General features: G+C 35.1%; 1 protein-coding gene across 1 annotated transcript in view; it reads left to right on the plus strand.

Moving 5' to 3' along the window:
• LOC145665453 (pickpocket protein 28-like) overlaps positions 1-25,306 on the plus strand; it is a 66,446-nt gene that overhangs the window by 23,284 nt on the left and 17,856 nt on the right. Inside the window, exons 6-9 of the mRNA XM_081732761.1 lie at positions 4,010-4,211; positions 6,143-6,413; positions 6,840-6,899; positions 15,037-15,217. Of these exons, the coding sequence (XP_081588887.1) occupies positions 4,010-4,211; positions 6,143-6,413; positions 6,840-6,899; positions 15,037-15,217 (714 nt within the window). The remainder of the gene's footprint in view (positions 1-4,009; positions 4,212-6,142; positions 6,414-6,839; positions 6,900-15,036; positions 15,218-25,306) is intronic.

The following is a 25,306-nucleotide window of genomic DNA, read 5'->3' on the forward strand; positions in this document are numbered from 1 at the left end:
TGATTCCTTTTCTATATACACGGTGTAACATAATTGCATGGCCAAAAGTGACAAGGTGATTCAAATAAGTAAAAATGTCCCTATAAGCATGGATTCGATGTCGCTTCGTTTCCGAGATACAGGGTGTTCAAATGTAGAGTCCCTCCAATGTCTCACTACGGAAAAGTGAAAGGAAATGTTCAATATTGCAGGAATAATATTATCAAATGGAATTACGCTTGTGCAAATACATTTACACTAACATAGAGAATGAAACTAATCACAATTTGAGATTATTGGGTTGACAGTGTTGCCAACCTGGTACAAAGTGTTATGTTTTCAAATCTCACCAGACGTTCATATGTTAGCATATGACTGCTGACATCAAAACGTTCCTAAACATGAGGCAGACTCTGTTTCGTTTTTGGAAGACAAGGCGTCCAAGTGTGAAATCAATTAAAGCGCACAATATTAAACAACGGTTCATAGATCACAACTCTTGCATGAAAGTGTTATTGTGTCCTTGAAAATGAATGCACATGAGAATAACTTACGTATGAAACCACAAAGTAATGCTAAAAGTCACAAAGTAATGATATTTGATAAAAATGTTGCCCACTTCGTATAAAAGCCAGAGTGTATTTGCCAGGGATCATCCTAGCGGTGAGAAACACACCAGAAAACCGTTTTGGGGATAAGTAGCAACAGGACTCGAATCCGCGCCGCACTCCAGTGTTTCTTCCGAAGTTTATGTGTTGTATAAACGAACGCTGTGTCATCCATCGAAAACCTTTCTCAATTAATCCAATATTCTCGGGATTGCTGCCAGAGTGAATATTGCTGTGCTGAGCTTTCGTTACCATACAGCGGTAACATCTTCAGAGCTATGTGTTGGAGTGTGCTGATCATACAATTTATGTTGGAATCTTAAGGAATTGCTGTGTTTGTATTGATTGTTGTTATTGGCCAATGGCGTGCTCTGATTTTGCCGCTGGAAACTGTTCTCTGATTGGCTGATGGTTCTTTTCGTACTGAGAAGCTGGTGCAAGATGTCAGGTAGATGATAACCTTCGTCTCTGTTGATGGAGGGCTTATGTGTACGAATGAATAGAGTTTCATGTATTTTCCTGTCCCAGAACTGTTTGCTTTTCTTTAGAACTTCAATTTGGTCCCACATAACCGTATGATTGTATTGTATGCAGTGTTCGGCTATTGCAGATTTTCCAGGTTGTTTCAGTCTGGTGTGTCGCTGGTGTTCTTTCATTCTGTCTTCAATGTTCCTTCCCGTTTTATCTATGTAAGTGGCGTTACATTCACAGGTGATCCTATAGATGCCTGGTGTCTTTAATCCCAATGAGTCTTTTGCAGTTGGTAGTAAACTCCTGATCTTCGGTGGAGGGCAGTGTACAGTCTTGATGTTGAATTTCTTCAATAGTCTTGCTAGTTGGTTGGAGGTTTTCCCCATATATGGAATAACTGCAATATTTTCCTTGTCTGCCGTATTGTCCTCTTTTGTGGTGCAATTTCTGCTACTGTATTTTCTCATGGCTTCTTGATCTGTTTCGACGAATATCCGTTGAATTTGAATACCGTTTCCAGGTGAGATAGTTCTATATTTATATTATCTGCATCTGCTATTTGGTATGCTCTGTGTATTAGAGTATTTAACACTCCCATCTTCTGTACAGGCTGATGAAAACTTGTAGCATCGAGGTAGAGGTCAGTGTGCGTGGGTTTTCTGTAGATTGAGTGGCCAAGACTTCCATCTGGTTTCTTATATACGAGTACGTCCAGGAACGGGAGTCTTCCTTCTGTTTCTGTTTCCATTGTGAACTGAATGTTGCGGTGTATAGAATTCAAATGTTGCAAGAATTCGTCGAGTTTCTGTCTGCCATGGAGCCATATGACAAACGTGTCGTCTATACTAAACGCAATGTTAACTTGAGAGCCGCATCACAAGCGCATTAATACATGTCGGCGCGCGAACCTTTTCACAGGGAAGCCTTTGTATGTGTGTGTGTGTGTGTGTGTGTGTGTGTGTGTGTGTGTGTGTGTGTGTGTGTGTGTTTTGGTTTGGCTCTCAATCGCCAGGGTTTCAACTGGCGCTGTTCTGAGTTTCAGCTGATATTCGCGGAGCGATGATTTCTCGTCCTTTTCCTGCCGCTTACAAAAAATATGTTTCTTGGTCTATTTGTTTTAATAATTCATGAAGACACGACAATAGTAATAAATGTATTGGAAATTCGCACTTCATGTATTTGCAATCCTCACAATTAAAACCCAAGAGCATGAAAACTATTTTGCTTATTCATTTCAATTGATTAAGGTAAGAAATGATAAGAAATGAAGTTATTCTCATATATCTACCTGGAAATGGTCAATCATAAACAGAAACATACGAGCAGCCACTCTCCCACGCAATAAATTAAAAATACGATTTTTTTTTCTACAAGCACAGCAACTCTATATTGACACTGAGTAAACCACAGCGAACCGGCAACAATCGTATTAACAATTTCTTCAATAGTTGTGTCTGCATTTTTTTCTCTTAGTCGAGCGTACAAATTGTTGGCAATTTACTTTGCTTGACTTTAAAGAGGTTTCCCTTCCTCGTGTTTGCGATAATACTGAGAAGAAGATAATTCGGATTCATTCATATTTTCAACTTCGCGCTTAACACTCTCCATGGTTTTAGTTTCAGTACACCCACGTACTCACTCTAACGCACGCGCGAAGACGATATTTGGCAGAGCAGTGTTACTCTCTGCACAAAAATTGCAGAAGTTACATGTGAGTTCCGTTATTTTTTTTTTTTTTTGTTTCATTTATCAGCAGGCAATGAAGTTTCTTACGGGGTAGTTACTCTATTTAATTTATATATCATATAAAAATATTAAGCCATTTTCTATCCATTGAGGAGGGCGCGGTGGCTCTGTGGTAGAGCGTTCACCTCTGGTGCTTGGGGTCCCGGGTTCGATCCCAGCCCCCGCCAAGTGAACTTTGTGGTGGACAAACACCGTGCTCGTGGGTTTTCTCGGGGTTCTCCCGTTTCCTCCCACTTTCTTCATTCCACCATTTCACTCATCTCTCATAATCACCGTCTCCTTTAGCCTAACCGGCATAACCGTGGGACGTAAAACTTAAAGATTTCATTTCATTTTCTATCCATTGTGGACGGTTTCTAACATTGACCAATTAAGTAATTTTACTGGTCCTCTGCTTTTGTTATAAGGTTTTTCAAGTTTATAATCTTGCAACACTTGCAAGAGACTCGCATCTTAGCTGCCGGCTTTTCACTCCTTTCTTTCCTTTTCTCTTTCCAATTCTGAGTCGTGACGTCATTTTCATAACCCTTTACTAATAAATGTAGTATCATTTATTTTAAATATTGTTTCTGTATTGACATTTTTATATACTTGAACTCAATTAGCTCTTTGAATTGATCTCCTAAGTAATGTTTTACTTGTGTAACGGGAGGAACTACGTAATGTGCGCGGAGTCGCCTGAATTGAAGCTGCGTATCTCGGGTATCAGGATAAGGTCGCGGCAAGTATACACATCTCTAAAATACCTTAGGTTTATATGTTGCTGCTTCTAGTGCTTGGTGTTCAAAATGCTCCATATGGAAGTTCGCTATAACTGAAGAGAGAGGTGAGCCCATTGCCACACCATCACTTTGTTCATAGAAGTTGCCGTGGTAACTGAAGTAGGGTGTCTCTGAAGAGATGTACTATATCCTTGTTGAAGTGCGATTCCAGTAGTTTAATAGAATCTTCTATTGGTACCCTCGTAAAGAGAGAAACCACATCAAAGCTGACGAGCATGTCTTTTGCGTTTGTTTTGATGCTGTGTAGTAATTGTACGAAATGGCTGGAGTTTCTGATGTGGTGTGTACACTCTCCTGTTAGTGGCTGTAGCAGGCCTGTTCCAATTCGAAAAGCTTAATATATAATACTTGATATTTTTTATCGTATGCTAATATAATTATAAAGTTAGTATTATTTATTTATTTATTTATTTATTATTCCAGTTACGTGGCATATGAACAACGCCCAACATGGCGTAAAATAGTTTGGAGTCCAGAAGATGGCTACCCTTCTAATGAAAGTATCAAATCGTCGTATCCAAAGCGGAGTGGTGGAGCAGGATTATCATCTGGGTTGGCATTCTTCTTAGATTTCTTTCCCAGGTGCCTTGATCTGAATTGTGCAGGAGGGAATTACGGTTTCAAGGTAAGAACTCATAAATTAAAGGATAAGTAGTCAGCATCTTGACATTCTTGTTATTATTTCTATTTTTCTAGACCAGAGATCAGAGCGTAGCTACAGGAAAGGGGTTTTCCCAGGCGCTGATAGCAAGAGGGCGCTGAACGAGCAAGCAAAACGAAAAAGTGTTGGAAAAGAGTAAACGACGCTGCGCCCCGTAAAAGCATTGGCACTCTACTCTATTAAATCAATATTGTTGTCATTTTGCAAAGAAATAGGTTTGGTATTAAAAAAAATCCTTGTAAGCTACGCTCGCAACCCAAACGTTTCAACAAGAGTTACAAGTTTTTAGTTATTACTTTAAAAAAGAAAGTAACTATATATCATATGATTTGTTAATGATGATGTCATATACAAGGTGCCGAGTAATGACTTTTAGTGTATGCGGAGCGTTTTCAAAATCAGAAATGATCAAAGTCTCAAATACGTGTTTGATGGTGATGAGTTTGGTTAGTTAATCCCGCTTTTCTAACTAATCGGATTAATCATGACTGTGAGAATGAAGGTGTGAAAATAAGAAATGTAAAGAGACACACGCAAGCTGTTGTCTGACCGGGAATATTAAGAATGAAGGTAAACAAGGGGAATAATAACATTTGTAGAATAGGGGCTTAAGGGGTCAGAAGTTAACCCAACGAATTTCGTCTTTTTCAAACACTGTTCATTACCAATGATTTTTTTTTTATTCCATTGATATGTGAAATACCTAAAATCTGAAGGAATTTATTAAGATCACTTCTCTATCAACTATTTGTATCGTCAGGATATTTCTTTGTGTATTCGTATCTAGTTGTGTGATATTTTTATCTATTTACTTACATACAAAACATATACACACATTATATATAACTTTTATCTGTATCTTTTTTTAATAATTATGTAAATTTGATTCTTTTATCCAGTGTAAAATTAATTCTTCCTTATCAAATGAATTATAAGTATACATATTCAGTGTTGACCTTTCCAATAACTGAATTAGTCCTTAAATATTCATTTCTTCCACGTAATATAAAGCTGTCAGTGTTCAATCAGACTGAGTAATTTCTAAATGTGAGAGTTTTTCTCAGCTTCTCTATTGCATTGCTTGACAATTGTTAGGGAACAAACACATATTAACCCATAAGTTTCATTCACATAACAGATCTGTGTCTGCATATTATTATAAATATACCTGTAGAGGGAACTAGTGAGCCGTTGCACCCATTTGTAGATAAGCACGCTCTGTGTTTTTAGTGCCTAAACCAGTGGTGCCCCCCCTCATGTCCATGACGCACCCCCCTCAATTGTCTATCCGTAGGTGTTCTTCCATGAAAAAAAACTTTTCGATTAATTTTTACACCCCCTCAAACATATTTATATAGATTTTAACCCCCCCAAATATTTCAATGACGCCGTTTGCGTCATAGCCCCCTTTGTGGGCACCCCTGCCTAAACCATGTTTATTTCTCATATGTTTAGAGCCTAAACATCAACTATGTAGTTATTCTAAAAGTATCATACAAAGAACTAACTGTAAATTATACATACTTCTGCATGAATCATGCAAAAGTATGTAACATCTACTGAGCAACTTAACTACGCTAGTTGTCACCCGGGGCAAGAACTCGCCTTAGCGTCCCCTTGACCAACCAAACCAAAACGTTTTCCCAAATATTTGCCCAATTTTGCGCCCTCCTAATGCGGCACCCGGGGCACAGCATATTATAAGTTGGCCATCTGACTAAATATGAGTTTTCAATGAAACAAATGATGGCCAATGTAGGTGATTGCATTTTGTAAGTACTCTCATACTGGAATCTTTTTCTTATGATTTAGTTACAATCTACTGGAAGAAAAACTTAATCCAAAATTTAATGTTTCCAATATGATTTCACCAATCAATATTTGTAATTTCACAGGTACTACTCCACAACCCAGCTACATTCCCGCAAATAGGGCAACAATACTTCAGAGTGCCATTAGACCATAACGTAGTGGTAGCAGTACAGCCAAAGGTTATAAGGACGAGTGCGAGTCTCAGAAGCTATTCACCAAAACGGCGTTTATGTTTCTTCAGTGCAGAAAAAAAACTAAGATTTTTCAAAATCTATACACAAGATAATTGTCGCTTGGAGTGTTTGACTAACATCACATTACGAGTATGTGATTGTGTCATGTTTTATATGCCAAGTAAGTAGAAGCTAATGGATCTATCTTACAAATTAAGAGGGTTATCATGTGTATTTCTTTGTGCAAAAATACACAATCCGCTTCTCCAAGCTATTTTTTTTTATATATGACAATTTTTAACTAATCAAAATGCATTAACAGAAGTACAGCTAACCACAAAAATCTTATGGATTTGAAGACCAAACAACATAGTATGAAATCATCCCCCCCCTTTTTTTTTTGCATCATTTTCAAAGTATTATATAGTTGTATATTTAAAAACGTATAGACACGACTTTGATTTTTGTATTTTCCTGTTTGATTTGGATGTATAAATATCAATTATTTCATATCAAGTATCTTTTAATTAATGTTTTCTGAGAAACAACGTATTTCTGAGAAATAATATACTCAATAATTAATGAAAAACTGTATTCTTCATTACAGGAACGCAATCAACTCCTATTTGCCAAGTAGCAAAATTCAGATGTGTCAAGCAAGCTGCAGGTATTATTATATCATTTACATATTAAAACAGTATTTACTGACGTGCTTTTTTTTTTTTTAAAAAAAAAAAAAGAATCTATGACATGTCATTACTGTTTCGAGGAAAACTCAATAGAAATAAAATGTACTGAAATTGGTGAACCAAAAATGGTTTATATTTCTTGATCAATGTATGCACACTTTAGGTCTTAGAAACGTATAGCTCTCAAGACTTGGATTTTCATAACCATTTTAAAATTACGTAAAAGTATAATTAAGACAATCGGATACACAACATCACTTCTAAATTTAAATAAGAATGTAGCATGACAAAATATGTAATTATTTGGAACGCTTAACAGGCTTAACTTTTGGGAGAATTGAAACGGGAAAGAATATGCTTTTAACGTGAAGTTTAACAGATTTCAGATTTTTAAAATTAATTACAATTAACAGTGATAATTTTGTAGGAAATATTACATTAGAGGGACACACATATTTAACATATCTATCAGATGGAATTAATCTATCAGATAGCAATTAATATAATTAACAGATGATAATAATTAATCTATTACACGATAACATAATTAATTTATTTATGAGATGCTAATATAATTAATCTATCAGATGATAACAATCTCTTTAGAAGATGGTTATAATTAATTTATTTATCGGATAATAACACAATCTATCAGAAAATGACAATCTGTTTATCAGATAATAATAAATCTATTAGATGATAATAATCTATTTATCAGATGATAACGATTACTCTATCAGATGATAACATAGTTATTCAGATGATGACATAATTAATCTATTTATTAGATGATATCATAATTTATGTCAGATGATAATTAATCTATCAGATGGTAATATAATTCATCTATTTATTAGAAGATAACTATTTATCAGAGGACAACATACTTAATCTTTCAACTAATGACATAATTAATAGATCAGATGATGACATAATTAGTCTATCAGATGATAACATAATTAAGGTATTAGATGATAACATAATTAATCTATCAGATGATGGCATAATCTATAGACATATTGCACAGTTGAACCTCTTTAAGACCAGTACCTAGAATTTTGAGTTTAACGCCCCTTTCAGCAGCGAGGCTATATGAGAAGTGGACCTACTGATTAACGTCGAATCCGAATCACATGAGCTCCCACCGGGAATCAAACCCGGGTCTCCCACCTCAAGGGTGCGTATGCTAACCGCTTAGCCACGGAGGAGCTCACCTAGAATTTTCAACTAAAACCAGTCGTCTAGGTAGTTTTCTTCTTAAAAATGGTTCAATACCCCTAAATTATTTATAATTATTTTCAAATTAGATATTACAATTCAAATATGTGAGACTGAAATAAAATCATACCTGTAGAGTCTATCATGTTTTATTAATCTTTGTTTAGAAGAATTTTATGTTAGAACAGTAAAGTTGAGAAAGAGTTAGTGTGTTGGGCGTGGTATCACTGAAGTGCTGGTAAAGAAAGATCACTATTTACATTACTACATCTTACTTACACTACAACTTCTCTAGTGTACTATTTATAATAATATTTTTACAAACCATATTGCAAGTAGTAACATGCATGTTATTCGTGTAAGTTATTTATATTATGTCATAACCACAGGGGTAAAAGGGAAATAGTCCCGCACCTTGGACGACAGTACATTGTATATCCGATACCTTGACCCTCCAAAAATCGAATCCATTGCCAATGGACGGAAGGACACTAAGTCTAACGCATTATAATAAAGGGTTCTCTGCTCTAGGCAGCCGATTTGCATCTTTTGCTTTGTCACAGCGCATGTCGCATACACTTAATACTGTACAGCGGGGAACAAAACGATAAGGAAAGGAGGAAGAACAAAGAGTAGACTCTCGCACGCTCTCTCTCTCTTCCCTTCTCTTTATATTATACCTCCAACTAGTCACCCTGGGTAGATTCACATTGCTCTCGGACAATAATCCCTTGTACCACCTCTCAATGTAATGCCGGCGTACATACTCATCCTTCAACAGTTTGCTTATATGGCATCAAACCTTGCCAAACATCTGAGTGGGCAGGGAGTGAAAGTCCGAACGGTTCGTGCACATGTTCACTCTCTCTCTCTCTGATATCCTTGCCAGTGATACAACGCACTTTCTTTTGCAGCTCATTTCGATAGTCCAGTTTAGCGTCTCAGTAGTGGAATATACCGATATAGTCCTCATCTACGTTGAATGTGGATACAATGAGCGAACTTCTATGCGAAATGTTTCACCGATGTACGTCATTACTCATCGTATTTGCAATGAGGGAAATCTATGCAAATGACATATTTACAGCCAACAGATGTAACTGCTAGGATAACGGTGGTGTTTGAAGGATAAGGTGCAGGATATTCACTCTCCTAGCTCGTACATGGATGTCTAACGTCTTCTCCACGAGCAGCAACTTCATTTGCACCAGATACAGAAGGTGCAGGATATTGCGTCCTTCAATTTTGCACCACGTAATAGATTGCGTCCTGTTCCTGTAACGTTGTTGAAAGATCAGAGCTTTCTACAATTGACTCATATGACAGATGAAGATTTCCCATGTGAGAAGGAATGTTTAGCAGCCGTAATAGCCATATCTGGAATAAGAAGAACCCACTTGCATCAATGGATACTAATAAGGGGTTCGGAGTAAACATCTAGGCTGGCATAATAAATGGTCCTCGCTGCTGAAAGGGACGCTTGACTAAAACAATCGATGGTCACATAATAAGATAGCATGTGCTTCCACTGTTCTCACAGCTCTTGCATAATTGCACTTTCTATAAAACATTATATAATTTCTGAGTGGATGAGCCAATGGGTGCTCGCTGCCGTATGTAGTTACCCTGCGCACTTCTCATCTGCAGTATGTAATTGTCTAAGTTTTAAATTCGGAAGATGAATTGGCTCTATAATATGATCGCCTCGTTCACCTGATTTGTCTCTGCTGAACTTCTTATTTGTCGGGTTACCTGAAACGTCTTCTGTATGTGACACCCGTGCCATCGGGGCAAATTCTCCAGGGACTCATTCGCACTGCAGCAAAAGAGATATAGCACATGTCTAACATATGGGACCAGCTGATCTAAACATAACTCGCAGATGTCGCCGGTTTATGGACATTGCCGGAGGCTATTTTGAGTACCTGTTGTCAGGTGTTTCGAAGGCTCATAAGGTAGAGATGTAGTGGGTTAATGTGCCGAATTGATAACTATGATGTACTGAACATTGAGATGCAGTATCAGATAGTTTGCCTTGTAATAGGAAGAACCCAGGTTGATTCCCGTTTCAGCCTTTCTGATATTCTCCGTTTGCCTACGATTACGTCAATAGTCTTGTATCTTGTTCCTTCAATAATACATAAATTTCGATTAGAGAGTGTTTTCAAACTTTTATTATAAAGATTTATACACATATGCAACACATTTTTCATTGCAACACCAATGCAATGTTTTTTTTTTTTGTTTCTTTCTTTTTTTTAAATATTAGTTTACACGATAATTCTTAACTCAATAAATAAATGATTTATTTATATTTAAAGGAAGTGCTACTGAAAAAATAATCGAGGGACATTAAACTGAAAAAGTTTCCTTTTTCCATTTTTTGAAAAGAAAATACTGTAAGTATACTAACACAGAGACAAAAAATTAACCCAATAATATAACAAAATTACTGGATAAAGGGCTTAAGAAAAAAGTATTGCAAATTTGAAGTTTGTAGCAAATTAAGTGTGATGTTATTTTTACGATTTGTAATGAATTCCTAGAAAACGTTGCTAACGTAAAAATATTAATTCCTAGGTCAGTGGCGTAACTGCAATGGAGCGAGTGGAGAAGTTTATTCAGGGCTTACAGTAAAAAGGTGCAAGGGCGAAAAAAAAACAACAGAAAACTGTTCCTTATGCAATGAACGTTTGAAAACATTTCAAAAGGCACGCTATGACTGTTAGCAGTTAATTGGCAACAGCCGATACCAGGGGCGGATCCAAGAATTTTTGAGGCCTGAAAAATAAACTTGAGACATTTTTCAATATTGGGTTCGATAACTAAAAACGTAAACTGCAGTGCTTCATAATAGTATTTATCTCCGCCCTTCCAGAGGCGGCATTGAGGAAAGTCATGTTGTTCAACACGAGAGAATCCAGGATTACCATGAAAAAAAAACTCCCATTTTTATTATTGTATTCTTTTATTTTATTATTATCGTTATTTTTTTATTAAATTGGATTAAATACAGTAAACCATCTTAAATTTAATTTCCTATGAATATAATTCATATTAAGTATGTAGTGATAAATAGGAAAAAGATAAGTAAAAACTTTACGTTTCTTAATAAAAATAACTTTATATACTATATAACGCAGCAGCTGAAATGCGTGGGACAGGGGGCGGGTATGAGTAAAGCGATGATCGATATATCCAGGGCGCAGTAAAACTAGTTACGCCACTGACCTAGGTACATACATCAAGATACAGTAAAAATTCAAGAATAATAACTCTATATTCAATTTAATATAAACTTTTTATTTGTAAAAATATTTTCACACATATACTGTGAACATATAAAACTTTTACAAAAATGAACTTCCTGCGTCTCTTATATTCGAATACCGCAAGTGAAAAAGAGCAATTGTTACTTAGTTTTCTCTACCTATTAAAGTTACAGTAAAAAATACAATAGTAAGGTATTCCCTCTTGATTTGACCTTCAAATGACCTTGAACCTGGCGCGATGGAGGTTAACCGTCCTCGAATTAGGAATCAGCGATTCCAAAAACCCTAGTGATATAGTTCCTACTTCATAGATAAAATGTCGACCTAATTAGTATTTTCAATTTACGAGGAAGCGTATGCCTTTAAGTGATGATAATAATCAGCAGATATCTCAAAAACATAAGATTTTCGGGCTTCTTGCCCATTGAGACTTTTCGTCGGGGGACCAAAATACACAACATACTGCAATACCAGCCAATTTAACGGTAACCAGATTTCCATAACCTCTGAGAAGGGTCCTTTAAGGCTGTTGGATATAAAGACACTGTTCCTTCAATACAGCTGATACTAATATTTTCTCTCTTCGTGGGTGTACGTATAATTGAGAAATTACCTAAAGAACGAGCATTTTACGTTTAAATTTCTGATGTAAAAGAAAAACATTAAATAATAATATTGTTCAATATTTCAGAAGAAATAACGACGATGGAAATAAATTGAAAACTAGAAACAATTAAGTTTAATTTGAAATATTAACAGCGTTGATTTTATAATACTAATCTTTCGTCTTACATTGAATAAATTTTAGTATTTCCGTCGCCACTGCAGCAGAACGGCTTCATGATTTCAGTACCTTTAGGCCTATGTTACGATAAACATGCTATGCACCTTAAAATACTAAAGCTTATTTATCTTGTAGGAAGAAATTCTTAATAATATTTAAGAAGAAACGTTCATTTGCCGAATTGACTCTACAATTGTATTATTTTTGATAACTATGGTAAAGAGATATCCTACGTATTTGACAAATCCAAACGAAAGTTTCTGATTTGGATTTAAATATGAACATAGTTTATTTTATGGTCCTCTGCTTGAATAATACAGAAGTAATCTTAAGTGGTCCCAATAAGTCAAACATCTGATTTTGCCGAATTGTTTCACAGTGTATATTAACGAAATGAAATGATTCATAAAATATAATACGCATTTGCTGAATTGGAAATAAATTTGACGAATAATACTTCTATACGGCTGTACCGAAATGATAAATTATTTTTGATTAATACCAACTTGATTCTGATCAAATATAAAAATGTAGTTAACGCATCGGCACGGTATGCCGGAGATCCCGGGTTCGAGTCCCGGTTCAGTCAGGCCACATTTTTACTCTTTGTAAGTTGTAAGTTATAAGTTATAAAAATGTAGTGTTTATTTGTATTCCAATTCCTAAAGTCTCAGTGACAAATACCTCAGATATCCGAATTTGAAAAATGAAATTTGAGACCAGGGGGTTTACACTTCCACACACCCTTTAGATTCACCTCTGCCTGTTGTACTACCATCTGTTGCAGGCAAGACTTTTCTCTGTAATATCAAGTTTGTAATTATGGTAGTAGGGCGACATCGTCGTATGTTAGGCATTGGCAATGGTGGCAGTTTTCTGGAGAAAAAAAAAAAACAGAATTAAGGGCGGGTTAACACCTTGTTTGCATGTACAATGTACTACAGTACACTTTTGTCCAAGCTGCAAGGCAATTCTCCCTTGCCGCCTGTGATTACATCACTGATCATCCCCGATGGCGGGGTCATGTACATGCATTCCATTGTTACCCATTTATCTGCTTCTGCGTCCGTTTATCGTGTAGTTCCCGTTAAGTATCAGCGCATAAACTAAAAACTAGCAAATGTATTACCCATACATAAACGATATGAGAAAGATAATGTATCTAATTATAGGCTAATATCACTTTTATGATCTGTTTCCAAAGTGTTTAAAGTGGTATGGCTAAGCGAGTAATAAGTTTTTTAAAAGTATGCAATATAAGTGACTACAAATCAGATATTAAGGAAATAAAATTAGGAGTTCCGCAAGGGAGTGTACTAGGGCCATTACTTTTCTTACTTTATATAAATGACCTTCCAAATTCCGTCGAGACCGTCCATATGACTTTTTTTTTTTTTTTGCACATGATACGTCCTTACTAATAACTCGAAAAGATGTGAATATATTACAACAAAACTCTAAATAATGTCTACGAATGGTTTGAGGAAAGTAGATTCGTGCTGAATGAATCAAAAACAAAGTATTTAGTTTTTCAACCACCGAATGACAAAAAGAATAAACAAAACAAACATAAGTCTAGGAACTAAAATCCCATACAAAAATACCATAACTAAATTTTTAGGTATAATATTGAACTAGAATCTCAAATTTGGTGATCACGCAAAACAATTGTGTATAAAATTGAGCACAATGTGTTACGCAATCACATTATATTATGTGGGTGTGGAATCTCATATAAGATATGGAATTATGTTGTGAAGTAATATTACAAGATCACACGAAGTTTTCAAAGCATAAACGAAAATTATCAGAGCTATCAAACGATATAATCAAAGAACTCACTGCAAACATTATTTAGAAAATTAAATGTGCCAACTCTGCCATCACTTTACATACTAGATTGTGAAATGTACAGAAAACAAAATTTGGAAATATGCAAAAATGTAAATATACATAGTCATAGTACAAGAGCTAAAAAAAATATACATGCTTCTCCACGTAGATTGGATTCATATAGGAAGAGTTTCTTCTGGACATCTATTAAATTGTTCATTCATTTACCTCAGACTGTTAAACTGATTAAAAATGTTAATAATAGGCAGCAAAATAAAAAGGCAGCAATAAGAAAAGTTCTATTAACTGTTGCATTTTATTCTGTCAATGAGCTTCTAAATGAAGAGGATGAAGATAATTCTGAATAACTATAGCAATTATTATTATTTTATTTAATGTCATGGATATACTTTAATTTATTGTAATCAATTAATTATATGTAGACATAATATGTATTAATCATGTTAATGTTTTCTGACATGTTCTATACTAAGATGTGAATGGCACATGTATTTGGTATACGGAACGCAGTAAATACAATATCTGTTTAGTTCCGTGCACACGAGCTAAGTAATCCTGTCATCCTTTCGAGTGATTTTTTGTGCCGCGTCCCTACTGCTCTGCCTATTAGCGCTATTAAGATTTGAATAATTAACTCTTCAAATATTTGTACAAAATTCGTTTTTCGAACAACAGAAGTGTAATTATTCGAATAAGATTATTTGAATAATTGTTTTAGCCCTTCTGCCTGTCTTACTATTGCGTCCTTCAAGTGTGATTTCCTCTGTAATGTTGAGAATCCCTTCACTACTATTGTAGATTTTTTTTCCAGTCTGTCGCTGAAGATGTTGTTTTGAAAATTTGTATATTTAAATTATAAACAACAGAAAGCTACTGAGATAATTACTTGTCGTAATTTCTATAATGCTGCTTTCCATTGTGAATTTAATTGTATAAACTACTGACATGGTTACCAAATATTAATAGCACAGTAATTCATGATTTCAGTGAAACTTCGCAATGCCATATTCTTGGAAGAGATGCAAAGAAAGTTGGGAGCTTCGGCTTGGAACTCATCCCACTGCAACTGTTTGCCATCCTGTAATGAAATTAGTTATGATATTGAAATGTCGTTGTCCACCCACAACTGGATGGAGGCAATTAAAACACTTAATCTCCGATATTATAGGTAAGAAGACAAACAAACTTTTGTTGAGGAAAGTAAGAAAATAATGAAATTTTAATAAAATATAAGTTTGTTTTTCATTTGAATTTTATATATTGGGCAGTGTAAAACTCGACTTCCTGCTCAGCGAAGGTGGTGCTAAAAGTATGTAGAAAACGAAGACATAATATGATCTTTAACCTCCGGCGTCTTGTTTCTACCGTAGAGCTTGGTAAAGACTTGATGATGTGGCAAAACCATATAGCACATGTCAAAATAAGTGTCTAACAAAGAAAAGTTATCACTCTTTGGCATGGAATAGAGGCAACGTGTGTGGCTGGTAACCAAGCGATCTATGTTCAAATTCTAGCACGAGTTCCACTTTTGTATTCCATATATATGAAAAAATGAGAGTAGTGTGAAGAAACAGAAATTAACACATTCAAGTACCATATAAATGTCTGAACATCGGGACTCAAACCAAGCCCACACGCACTGGATTTGGCGTTTAGTATTCAGTTTAGCATTAAAGCTATACGAGATGTGAACCTACAGCTTAACGTGATATTCAAACCGCACAAGCTGCCGCCAGAAATTGAATCCGGGTCTCCTGAGCCAAAGGCACGTACGCTAAACGTATAGCCATGATTAGAAGTGAACCTCCTCATCGATTGGCATGGAAGAAATCTGCATATCATGAATACGTTTGTAGCTTGCTTATATATTTGTCAGATCACAACCACAGCCCCATGTTCACTACGTAGCATAAATTACCTAGGTAAATACGTGCAGACATTTACATGGTAGCTATATCAGTGTACTAATTTCTATTTCTTCACATTGCTCCCACTTTGTTTCATTGGTTCCATTCACATTTATCTTGGATAAAAAAAAAAAAAAGAAGAAGAATAGGGGATTTGAACACTGATTGACAGCCACAGACATTATCCCTACTCCATGCCAAACAATGGTAACATTTCCGTCAGACACTTATATTTGTCGTATACTGTTACCACATCGACACATCTTTACCGCGCCCTACCGATGAAGCAAGGTCCCAGAAGTTAAAGGTCATATTATGTATTTGAGCACGGGCGCGTTTTAGATTACCGATATATAAAAAATCAATCACAAGAATAATTATATATATATATATATATATATATATATATATATATATATATATATATATATATATATATATATATATATATATATATATATATATATATACAGTATATAGGAATGATGGAAGACCTTTAGGGTTAAGTTCCAAACTTGGGCATCCGTTTCCAGCAAAATTTTTAAAATTTACAGGAAAGATATGGATAATTATCGTTTGTGTGCTTGATAATATATAAGAGTCTCGAAAAATCTGTTTATTTGTTATATATAAGCGGTTGTAAACATGGGACTATACGGCGAGCGGAGGGAACTACTTGGCGCAAGGTAACAAAACAGTTGCATTGTAGGAAAGAAATGAGCCTTTATGTCATCAACATGGCGAATGTACAAGGGCAATGAAGTAACAGTTTTAACATTTGTGAAGCAATACGTTGATAACGAACAAAATATTTTAAAAGTTTGTGAAGAACACGGATTAATGAACCTAGTAACAAATTGCAGAAAGTTTGCAAAGTACGTAACAGCGAAAAAACGTGGCGAAAGCGGACGCCCAACTTCGGAATAAATGCCGACCTTTACAAGTATAGTACGCGTATAAAATATTATGGTGCACAGACCTTTGGGTTTGAATTTATTTTTTGAGTAAGTCCATCCCCAAATGTGGTAGTCAATAATTCGGGAACCAAAAGTCTGCACACCGTAATATTTGGTCAAGTGCAGTAGATCTTTGGCTCCAGAGTCACGAGTCTTACTAGAATCACCAGAGTTTTAATTCAGTTGGATATTAACGTTCGAGTTTGGACTTAGTTCAATGTTCGCAGAAAATTTCATTAATTGCTATTTAGACTGAATCGAAATTCATCCGTCCTTGACCGACGGTGGTCCTTCACGAACTTAGTACACATATGAAACGTTATGGTGTTCATATCTTTCATTTTTCAAATCGGGATTTAAGCTTAGAAGCCTGTTAAACATAAATCTAAGTAAATGTACTGTATACTTATAATAAAGATTTGCTTTAAAAAAATCAATGAAAAGACCAATGTTTTTGCGCTAAAGGATTAACTTACTACAGTTAAATTATTGAAAGATGGTCAATAATTTTAAGCACTGTTGATAAATTAGATGGCTATAAATTTACCGTACATTATTAACATAATTTAATTAACTACATTAATTAGCAACTTCAGTATGTTTATTCTTTCTAAAATTTAATGAAAACAGTACTGTTAAAACATTTTGATATATATAAAGTAATTTAAAATTTTGAAACTCTATGATTGTGGAGAACATTGTAATGAGCTCACCTTTCGCATGCAGTACATCATATTTAATCTGAGGTCATGTGGACTTTGTGGTTGCTCAACACCGTATCTGTGGATTTTGTCGAGATACTCCTACTCTGACATCACTGCATTAATTCTTTCATTATTATTCATTTGCTATTGTCATTCGTCTTGCCCTTTCCGCTGGTCTAGTGGCTACCACGTGCAACTTACTTTCACTCACTATCCGTCTTCTTTAGTTTAAAGGACATGACCGTGAGACATTAAACTAAGAAAATTAGGGGACACATTGGTAAAGTGCTTACTTTCGGTGTAGGTTCAATCCCCACTCAAATAAGTTTGTGGTGGACAACATCGTGTCCATGAGTTTTCACCTCGTTTCCTCCCACGTTCTCATTTTATTATAGGAATACACCCGGTACGAATTGCGAACAACGTACTTCAGAAGTTCAAGAGAATCTCAGAAGATCTACTCGACAAAGGAGACCGCCTGACAGATCGGGATACACTTAAGGGGGAAGCAGCAGGACAGAAATGAATTATTAGTTTGTTGTTTGCTAGATTTAAATTAGTGGATCAGATATATCCAACTCTACTTTTATAGAGGAGGGAGAATTGTTGGGAAATATGTTTGGGCCGAAAGCGCTTGCTAATATGCGAATGGCCATTACGTTGTTAGGGAAGCCGGATGTGTAAAGAATGTAGTTTAAAAGGAGCATATGATCATGTGATATTAGATATTCTAGTGATATTAGATATGTGATATTAGATATTCTATTAGAATTCCTATTCAGCACCGAGAATAACTTCATTAGGCTTGTTACAAGGGAGTAAATTAAGTCCGATTTTATTTAATATTTATATTGCTGATTTAGTAAACTCAACATGGGATAATACCAGCATTACTTGTTTTGCTGACGATCTTCAGATACGCTCTTATACAACACAAGTTGAACGATCAATACCAAGCATGGAGAAAAACTTAGATATCATTAATAAATGGATGAATAATAATGGATTAGAACTAAACTGGAACAAAACAAAATTCATTATTTTTTCCAGGAAAAGGAATTTACAATACCAATTGACATACCATGATAATAAATTGAAATCAGAAAAACATATAAAATATTTGGGTATACTATTAGATCGCAAATTAAATTGGAAATTACAACTACAATCACTGAGTAAAGAACATATAAAATACTTAAGTTTAATTAAATGTCTATCTTGTAAGCGATGGGGAACCAACCCATTTACTTTATTACCAATACTACATCAAGGATATATTTCGAAAATTTCATATGGTAGTATATTTTATAACAAGTCTGGTTTATATTATAACTGTTTAGAACAATCAATATATAATTTAACAAAAATAATATTTTCATAACCGTCATTCTGCCCAAAAATGGCTTTATTAAAGGAATCAGAGTACACTCCATTACCAATATTATTTTCTATGTTGGCATCAAAATTTATATTAAAAGCATTTGGTAAATCAAAATCCCCTATTATTATCAAACTTCAACAGTTAGAACTATTACTCAAGAAACGAAATCTTCCTTACACTCGTAATTATCCATGGATAGTCCAAGCATATCTCAATTTTAAAATGTTAAACACGATGATACATAAAGTTCCATCTCTTCCATGCTTTGTCTGGAATTATAAGGTTAATACGACACAAATACCAGTGATGAAACCTACTTATATCTCGATATCAAATGAAGATCTAAAAGAAAAAAAATTATTAACACCTATGGAAAGAATTTAAACAAAGATTTGATGAGGATGCTACATTCATCTATACAGATGCATCAAAATTTAATAATATCAATGTAGGAGCAGCAATATATATTCCATCTAGAACAACAACACTTAAGTACAAGCTACCCATCAATACTACAATATTTGAAGGAGAAGCATTTGCCATCCGGTAATCATTATTATACATACAAAAATATAAAGTAAAAAAAATCTGTTGTTTGCTCAGATTCGTTAAGTGTGCTAACAGCATTGAACTCTATTCACTGGAACAACTCTACAACCTGGAGCATTCTAAATATTAAATATTTATATCTCAACATGACGGAAAATAATTATAAAATTTATTTCACTTTTATTAAGGCTCATGTTAATATTGAAGTAAATAGTAATATTATAGATAATGCTGCGAAAACAGCATGTCTAGGAGGAAAACCAACGCATATAAAATTATCACCAAAAAATTATTTTAATCTTATTAAAGCATATTATAAGGAAGAATTAAACAAATGGTATGATAAACATCAACCACTTCCTGGTGAATTTTATTGGTTAATTTCTACTCCTCTTCAAAATTCAATGAAACAAATCACTAAAACATGGACTCGTCGAGAAATTATAATTTACTACCGACTTATTTTTGGAACAGCGTTATCACCTCTAAAATTATTTCAAATAAGGAAAAAACCCACCTATCATTGTTGGTGTGATAAAGGAATAGGAACTATTAACCATATTATTTTTGAATGTGAATTGTTTCAATCTCTACGTTCTCAGCTACTAAAACAATTATATTCTTATCTTGGATATGCACCGATTTCTTATAAATACATATTGGCAACTAACAACTGGCTACCAATCAAAGCACTAGTACATTTTTTTATAAAATCTGGTATAAATATTTAAAAAAAAATCTACTACATAATATTTCCTAATGGACTATATGGAATATACTGAAGTAACATACAAGAATAAAAATACTAGAATACCTTTGCATTAATCCTTTTAACATTCCAGAAAACAATTACGACACAGGAAATTCTGATAAACATTGCATTCACAGTGAAAATAGATTAACAGAAACATTACTTCAAAATGGGAAATATATTACTTTCTTGAAAATTTATGCAATTTGTTGTTTATAAGTACTATTTGGAAAATGAATAACGAATTTCTTTTACATTTATAGCACATACTGGTGAAAAACCTGGTGCGCCCATAGAACACTGATAATAGTGTAAAAGACAAGACAAAACAAGACAATCTAGTTCATAATATTGGATGTTTCAAATGTGTTTTTTTGATACGTGTAACAAAGAATATTTAGAGCATAGAAATTTGGTCGGCTTGTGTATAGCCCGCTCCCCCCAGTTCTTTGTCACCGGAACTTTAAGAGTCACTGCTACTACTACTACTACTACTGCTAATACTACTACTACTACTACTACTACTACTACTACTACTACTATTACTACTACTACTACTACTACTACTGCTACTACTACTACTACTTATATCGAGAACAGAACACAACCAACCCCTGCGGGGCTTCTAACCCGTTCCTACTACTACTACTATTGCTGCTAGCTACCACTACTACTACTACTATTGCTACTTACTACTACTACTACTACTACTACTACTACTACTACTACTACTTATACTAAAAGAGCTTCCTTACCACAAGATTTACATCTTAAATCTTTATAACATGTGATTCCGATTCATTATGAACTAGTATGAATCGTTAGAATCACTATGATTCGTTAAAAATCACTGGGGGGAGCGGGCTATACTCAATCCATTTGGTCTAGAAGTGGAATTATAATTATGATTTGTGTGAAGCAGAGAGTGCAGGGTGCACAGGTTTAGAATAAAGATTTTTAGGAACAATTCTAGTATTTGAAAAATAATAAAATAAATAAGGTAAATTACTTTTATACACATTTCATCAGTTATTCCATTATCATTCGCTGCCTTAAACATCCATCTCTCTTAATTTAAAGAACATAATCGTGGGATGTTAAACTGAAAGATTTCATTTCATTTCATTTTAAACTCAAAATTTCATTTCATTTATCTTCTTCAGCCTACACAACATTGTCATAGGATGTTAAATTCAATGTTTTATTTAATTTATACATTGAGCTATACTCATCTCGTATAATCATCTTGCACTTACTGTACTAAATCTGAAATTCTTGAGTGCAACTGAAACATTCTTTAGTGTCAGAAAACCATTCTCTAATTTTAAACTATGTATATTTTTCGCACAACTCCGATATTTAGCGCCCTCCTCGCTGGTCTGAAGGACTAGTACGCATGCCTTTTGATGATACACAGGATCCCGGGCTCTTTCCCGGTGGGTCGACCTTGAAACTTGAACACATTACGGTAGTGCAGGAGCGCAAAAAAATATGTATTAACATTGTTCGTAGATATAGAAGGGGCTTTCGACAATCTGTGGATTCCGTCGCTAGTAAGAAGACTAAAAGATCTAAAAATGCCAGAATATTTAGTAAATACAATAAAAGATTATTTTCAAAATAGAAACATAATAATAAAAGAAGAGAACGGAGATATAATCATTAATACCCAAAAAGGATGCCCACAGGGATCTATTTTAGGCCCATTAATGTGGGATATTGAATTTCAGCCATGTTTGGAAGCATTAAATAAAAATAAATGCATGGATCGGGTAATAGCCTTCGCAGATGATCTTGCAGTAATAACCTCGGCAAACACAAGAAGAGAAATAGAAGAGAACTCGAAAGAAATAATAAGGATATTGCAAGACTGGAATTTACAGTGTAAACTAAAATTATCAAAGAAAAAAACTAAATTTATGATGTTCGGAACAAAATTGGTAAGGGATCCAATTATCAAAATTGGAGAGGAAAAAATAGAAAAAGTTAATGAATTCAAATACCTTGGCATTCAAATTGATGATAAATTAAATTTTGGACAACACATAAACTATATTATTGATAAAGGTCATAAGGTTACTAACAAACTTATAAATATTGCAAGTAACAAATACAAGCTCCCACGTAAAGTAATAAAAAATTATCATGACTCAATTCTAGGGGCAACCATGAACTATGCTGCTAGCGTGTGGGCCCACAGATTGTTAGAAAATAACACGTTAAAACAGAAAATAGAAAGACCTCAAAGAAATATAATGATCAGATTAAGCGGGGCTTTTGGTACCACTCCCCACAATGCGTTAGCTGTACTGATGGGGTTAAAGCCGATGCATTTATTAATAATTCAACGGGCGGCAACATACTGGCTCAAAAAAGGGGATAAAAATAGAGTAAAGGACTTAATTGGGATAGAAGTGGATAACATACAAGATATAGAAAAAGGAATATTAGACAAATGGCAAAGAGATTGGAATAATTCAGAAAAGGCAAGAAGAACATATAGCTTAATCCCAAACATAAGGGAAAGACTTAAATGGCACCACTTTGATCCATCTGCTGGCCTTGTCCACTTTCTCACGGGACATGGCCCCTATGGCCAATACCTTCAAAGATTTGGACTAAAAGAAGACGGAAACTGTGGTTGTGGCGAATTTGGCACACCGGATCATTACATATTGTGGTGCCCTCTACTTGAGGATCGAATAAACGACAGGAATATCATAAGAACAAGAAGAATGGAAGATGTTATCTCCGATGAAAGAGACTTCAAAGTAGTAAATAAAATAACCACTGATTTTTCCCAACGGAGTAAAAAACAGTATGAGGAAAGGAATTTAGCAAATATGAACCAATAAGGAATCAACAGATTTGAAAGAGAAAGAAACGGAGTGTGTGAATTGGGTGTTTGTGTATTTCTTTTCGGACCGGAGGTCATCTCCTGGAACGCTGGTATTCCGCGTGCCCCGGAAGGAAACGCGTGAGTGAATGTGGGCTCGACACATCCCCGGCACAAACCGGAATGGAACTCCGGATGCGTCGGGCCGGAGTGAATTTTGAGTTTCGGTGGCGGGACGTCGTGTTCTTCAATAAACAAATATATAAGATATCATGGAACTATATAACGTTACGAATCAATACGAAAGATAACGTGACTCTCCGTGACTAAGCTACGTAGGCGCCATTTCCGTTTCCGGTGCGACGGCGGTGGGACACCACTGACCAGGGCCCACACTAAGTGCTCTGAGTGGGTCCTGGGCCCCAAGCCGTTGCTTGAGGGATCGAGGACGTACAAAACAACCGAGGAACATAAATTAGAAATATAAGATAAACAAGGCATTAGAGAAGAATACACGACAGGGGAATGTAGTGAGTGAAATGAGTGTAGTGAAATAGTGTTAAGTTGTGTTTCTCACACAGGAGTGAGATAGTGTGCTAGTGTCCAAACTACAAAAAATTAAGTGTGGATAGGGCTAAATAGTGCTAAGCGATGTGTGTGATTAGTGATATAATTGGAGAATGTGGTGAATTCTCGCACAGGAGAGAGTCAAATCACACATACAGGTGAAACCAAAAAAAAAATCATACAGGGAAAAACATGAACAAAACGAAAAAAAAGAAGAGGAAATAGTACGGGAAAGGCTAAGTATAGATCAGAAGCAACGAATGATGAAAATGATAGGCCTGACGTCAAGTTCAACTCGAGTCAGAATCAAAGTAGATTAGTTAGATTATATAAAGGAAGATTACTCATTATCAGATAATAATTAGTAGTTAGGATCCTGTTTTTTTTCTGTTTTTTTTCAAATTTTATTGTTTGTTTTGTTTTGTTTGTTTTCTTGTTTTCATGTTCCTTGTCCTCGTCCTTGTCCTTGTCCCCGTTCCTCAAATAAATATGAACGATGAAATAAAGGTTGAAGAATGATATTGCAATGATGATAGCCCGTTTCGGTTCAAATCTTCAGGTGCCGAAACCGAAGAGGCGCGTCTGAGCAATAAATAAAAAAAAAAAAGTTCGAGTTGCACTTTAAAAGTTCTCGTCTAAGATAGCTGAAAAGGAACGCTAAACTGCAACTCACCACTATCCAATGCTCGCTATAGTATTAGTTAACACATATTTCGAAAACAAAAGAAGAAAATTAATTATGTAATCTCCTTTCTTCTGTAAGAAGGAACCAAGAACAATATTTCCACTAAACATGTGACTCGAAGAGACAGTCTCTCTTTAACTTATATAAAATATGTAATACATATAATGTGGTTGATGGTTACAAACTACTACAAGGCGTGCTCGGAAAGTAACCTCTGATTGGTCACTATGCGTGAAGTAGTGGGGGCAGCGCTTCATCTTTGCACAGACGTGCGTGGTAGATCAATCTACATCCAGCCGTGGTAGAATGAAGGTTGTCTGATCACTAGTTCCACTTTTGTAGCGTCTCAAAATGTGTGCTGCAATAGAAAACTCCGCTAAGTGCGAGGTACGAGCTGTTATACGTTTTCTCACGGCAAAAAAAAAAAAAAAAAAAAAAAAATATTCGGCAGCAGCTATTCATCGGGAACTTTGTGCCACGTATGGATCAAGTGTGAACAAGCATTTATGACGAAGAGAGGAGTGACAGGCTATCAGTGGTCACTGATAAACTCGTTCAGAAAATTGATGGGAAAGTTCGTGAAAATCGACATTACACAAACTCGGAGCTTTCTGATGAATTTCCACAAATTTCCAGGGCTGTGTCATATGACTTAGTGACACAGAGATTAGGCTACAGGAAATACTGTGCGCAGTGATGACGAGGAGCTAAAAGTTGCGGTCAGAGGCTGGCTCAAGGCACAGGCGGCAGATTTTTATGCTGATGGAATTTCTAAGCCAGTACAGAGATATAACAAATGCTTGAATGTTTATGGAAACTCTGTTAAAACATAGAGCAAAGAAGTAGTTTCCAGATGTATATAATAAATTATTCTTATTTATTTTGGTGTTTATTTCTTTAATGAATCGGAGGTTACTTTCC

The sequence above is a fragment of the Thermobia domestica genome, chromosome 11, assembly GCF_964235325.1.
Source record: "Thermobia domestica chromosome 11, izTheDome1.hap1.1, whole genome shotgun sequence".
NCBI lineage: Eukaryota > Metazoa > Arthropoda > Insecta > Zygentoma > Lepismatidae > Thermobia > Thermobia domestica.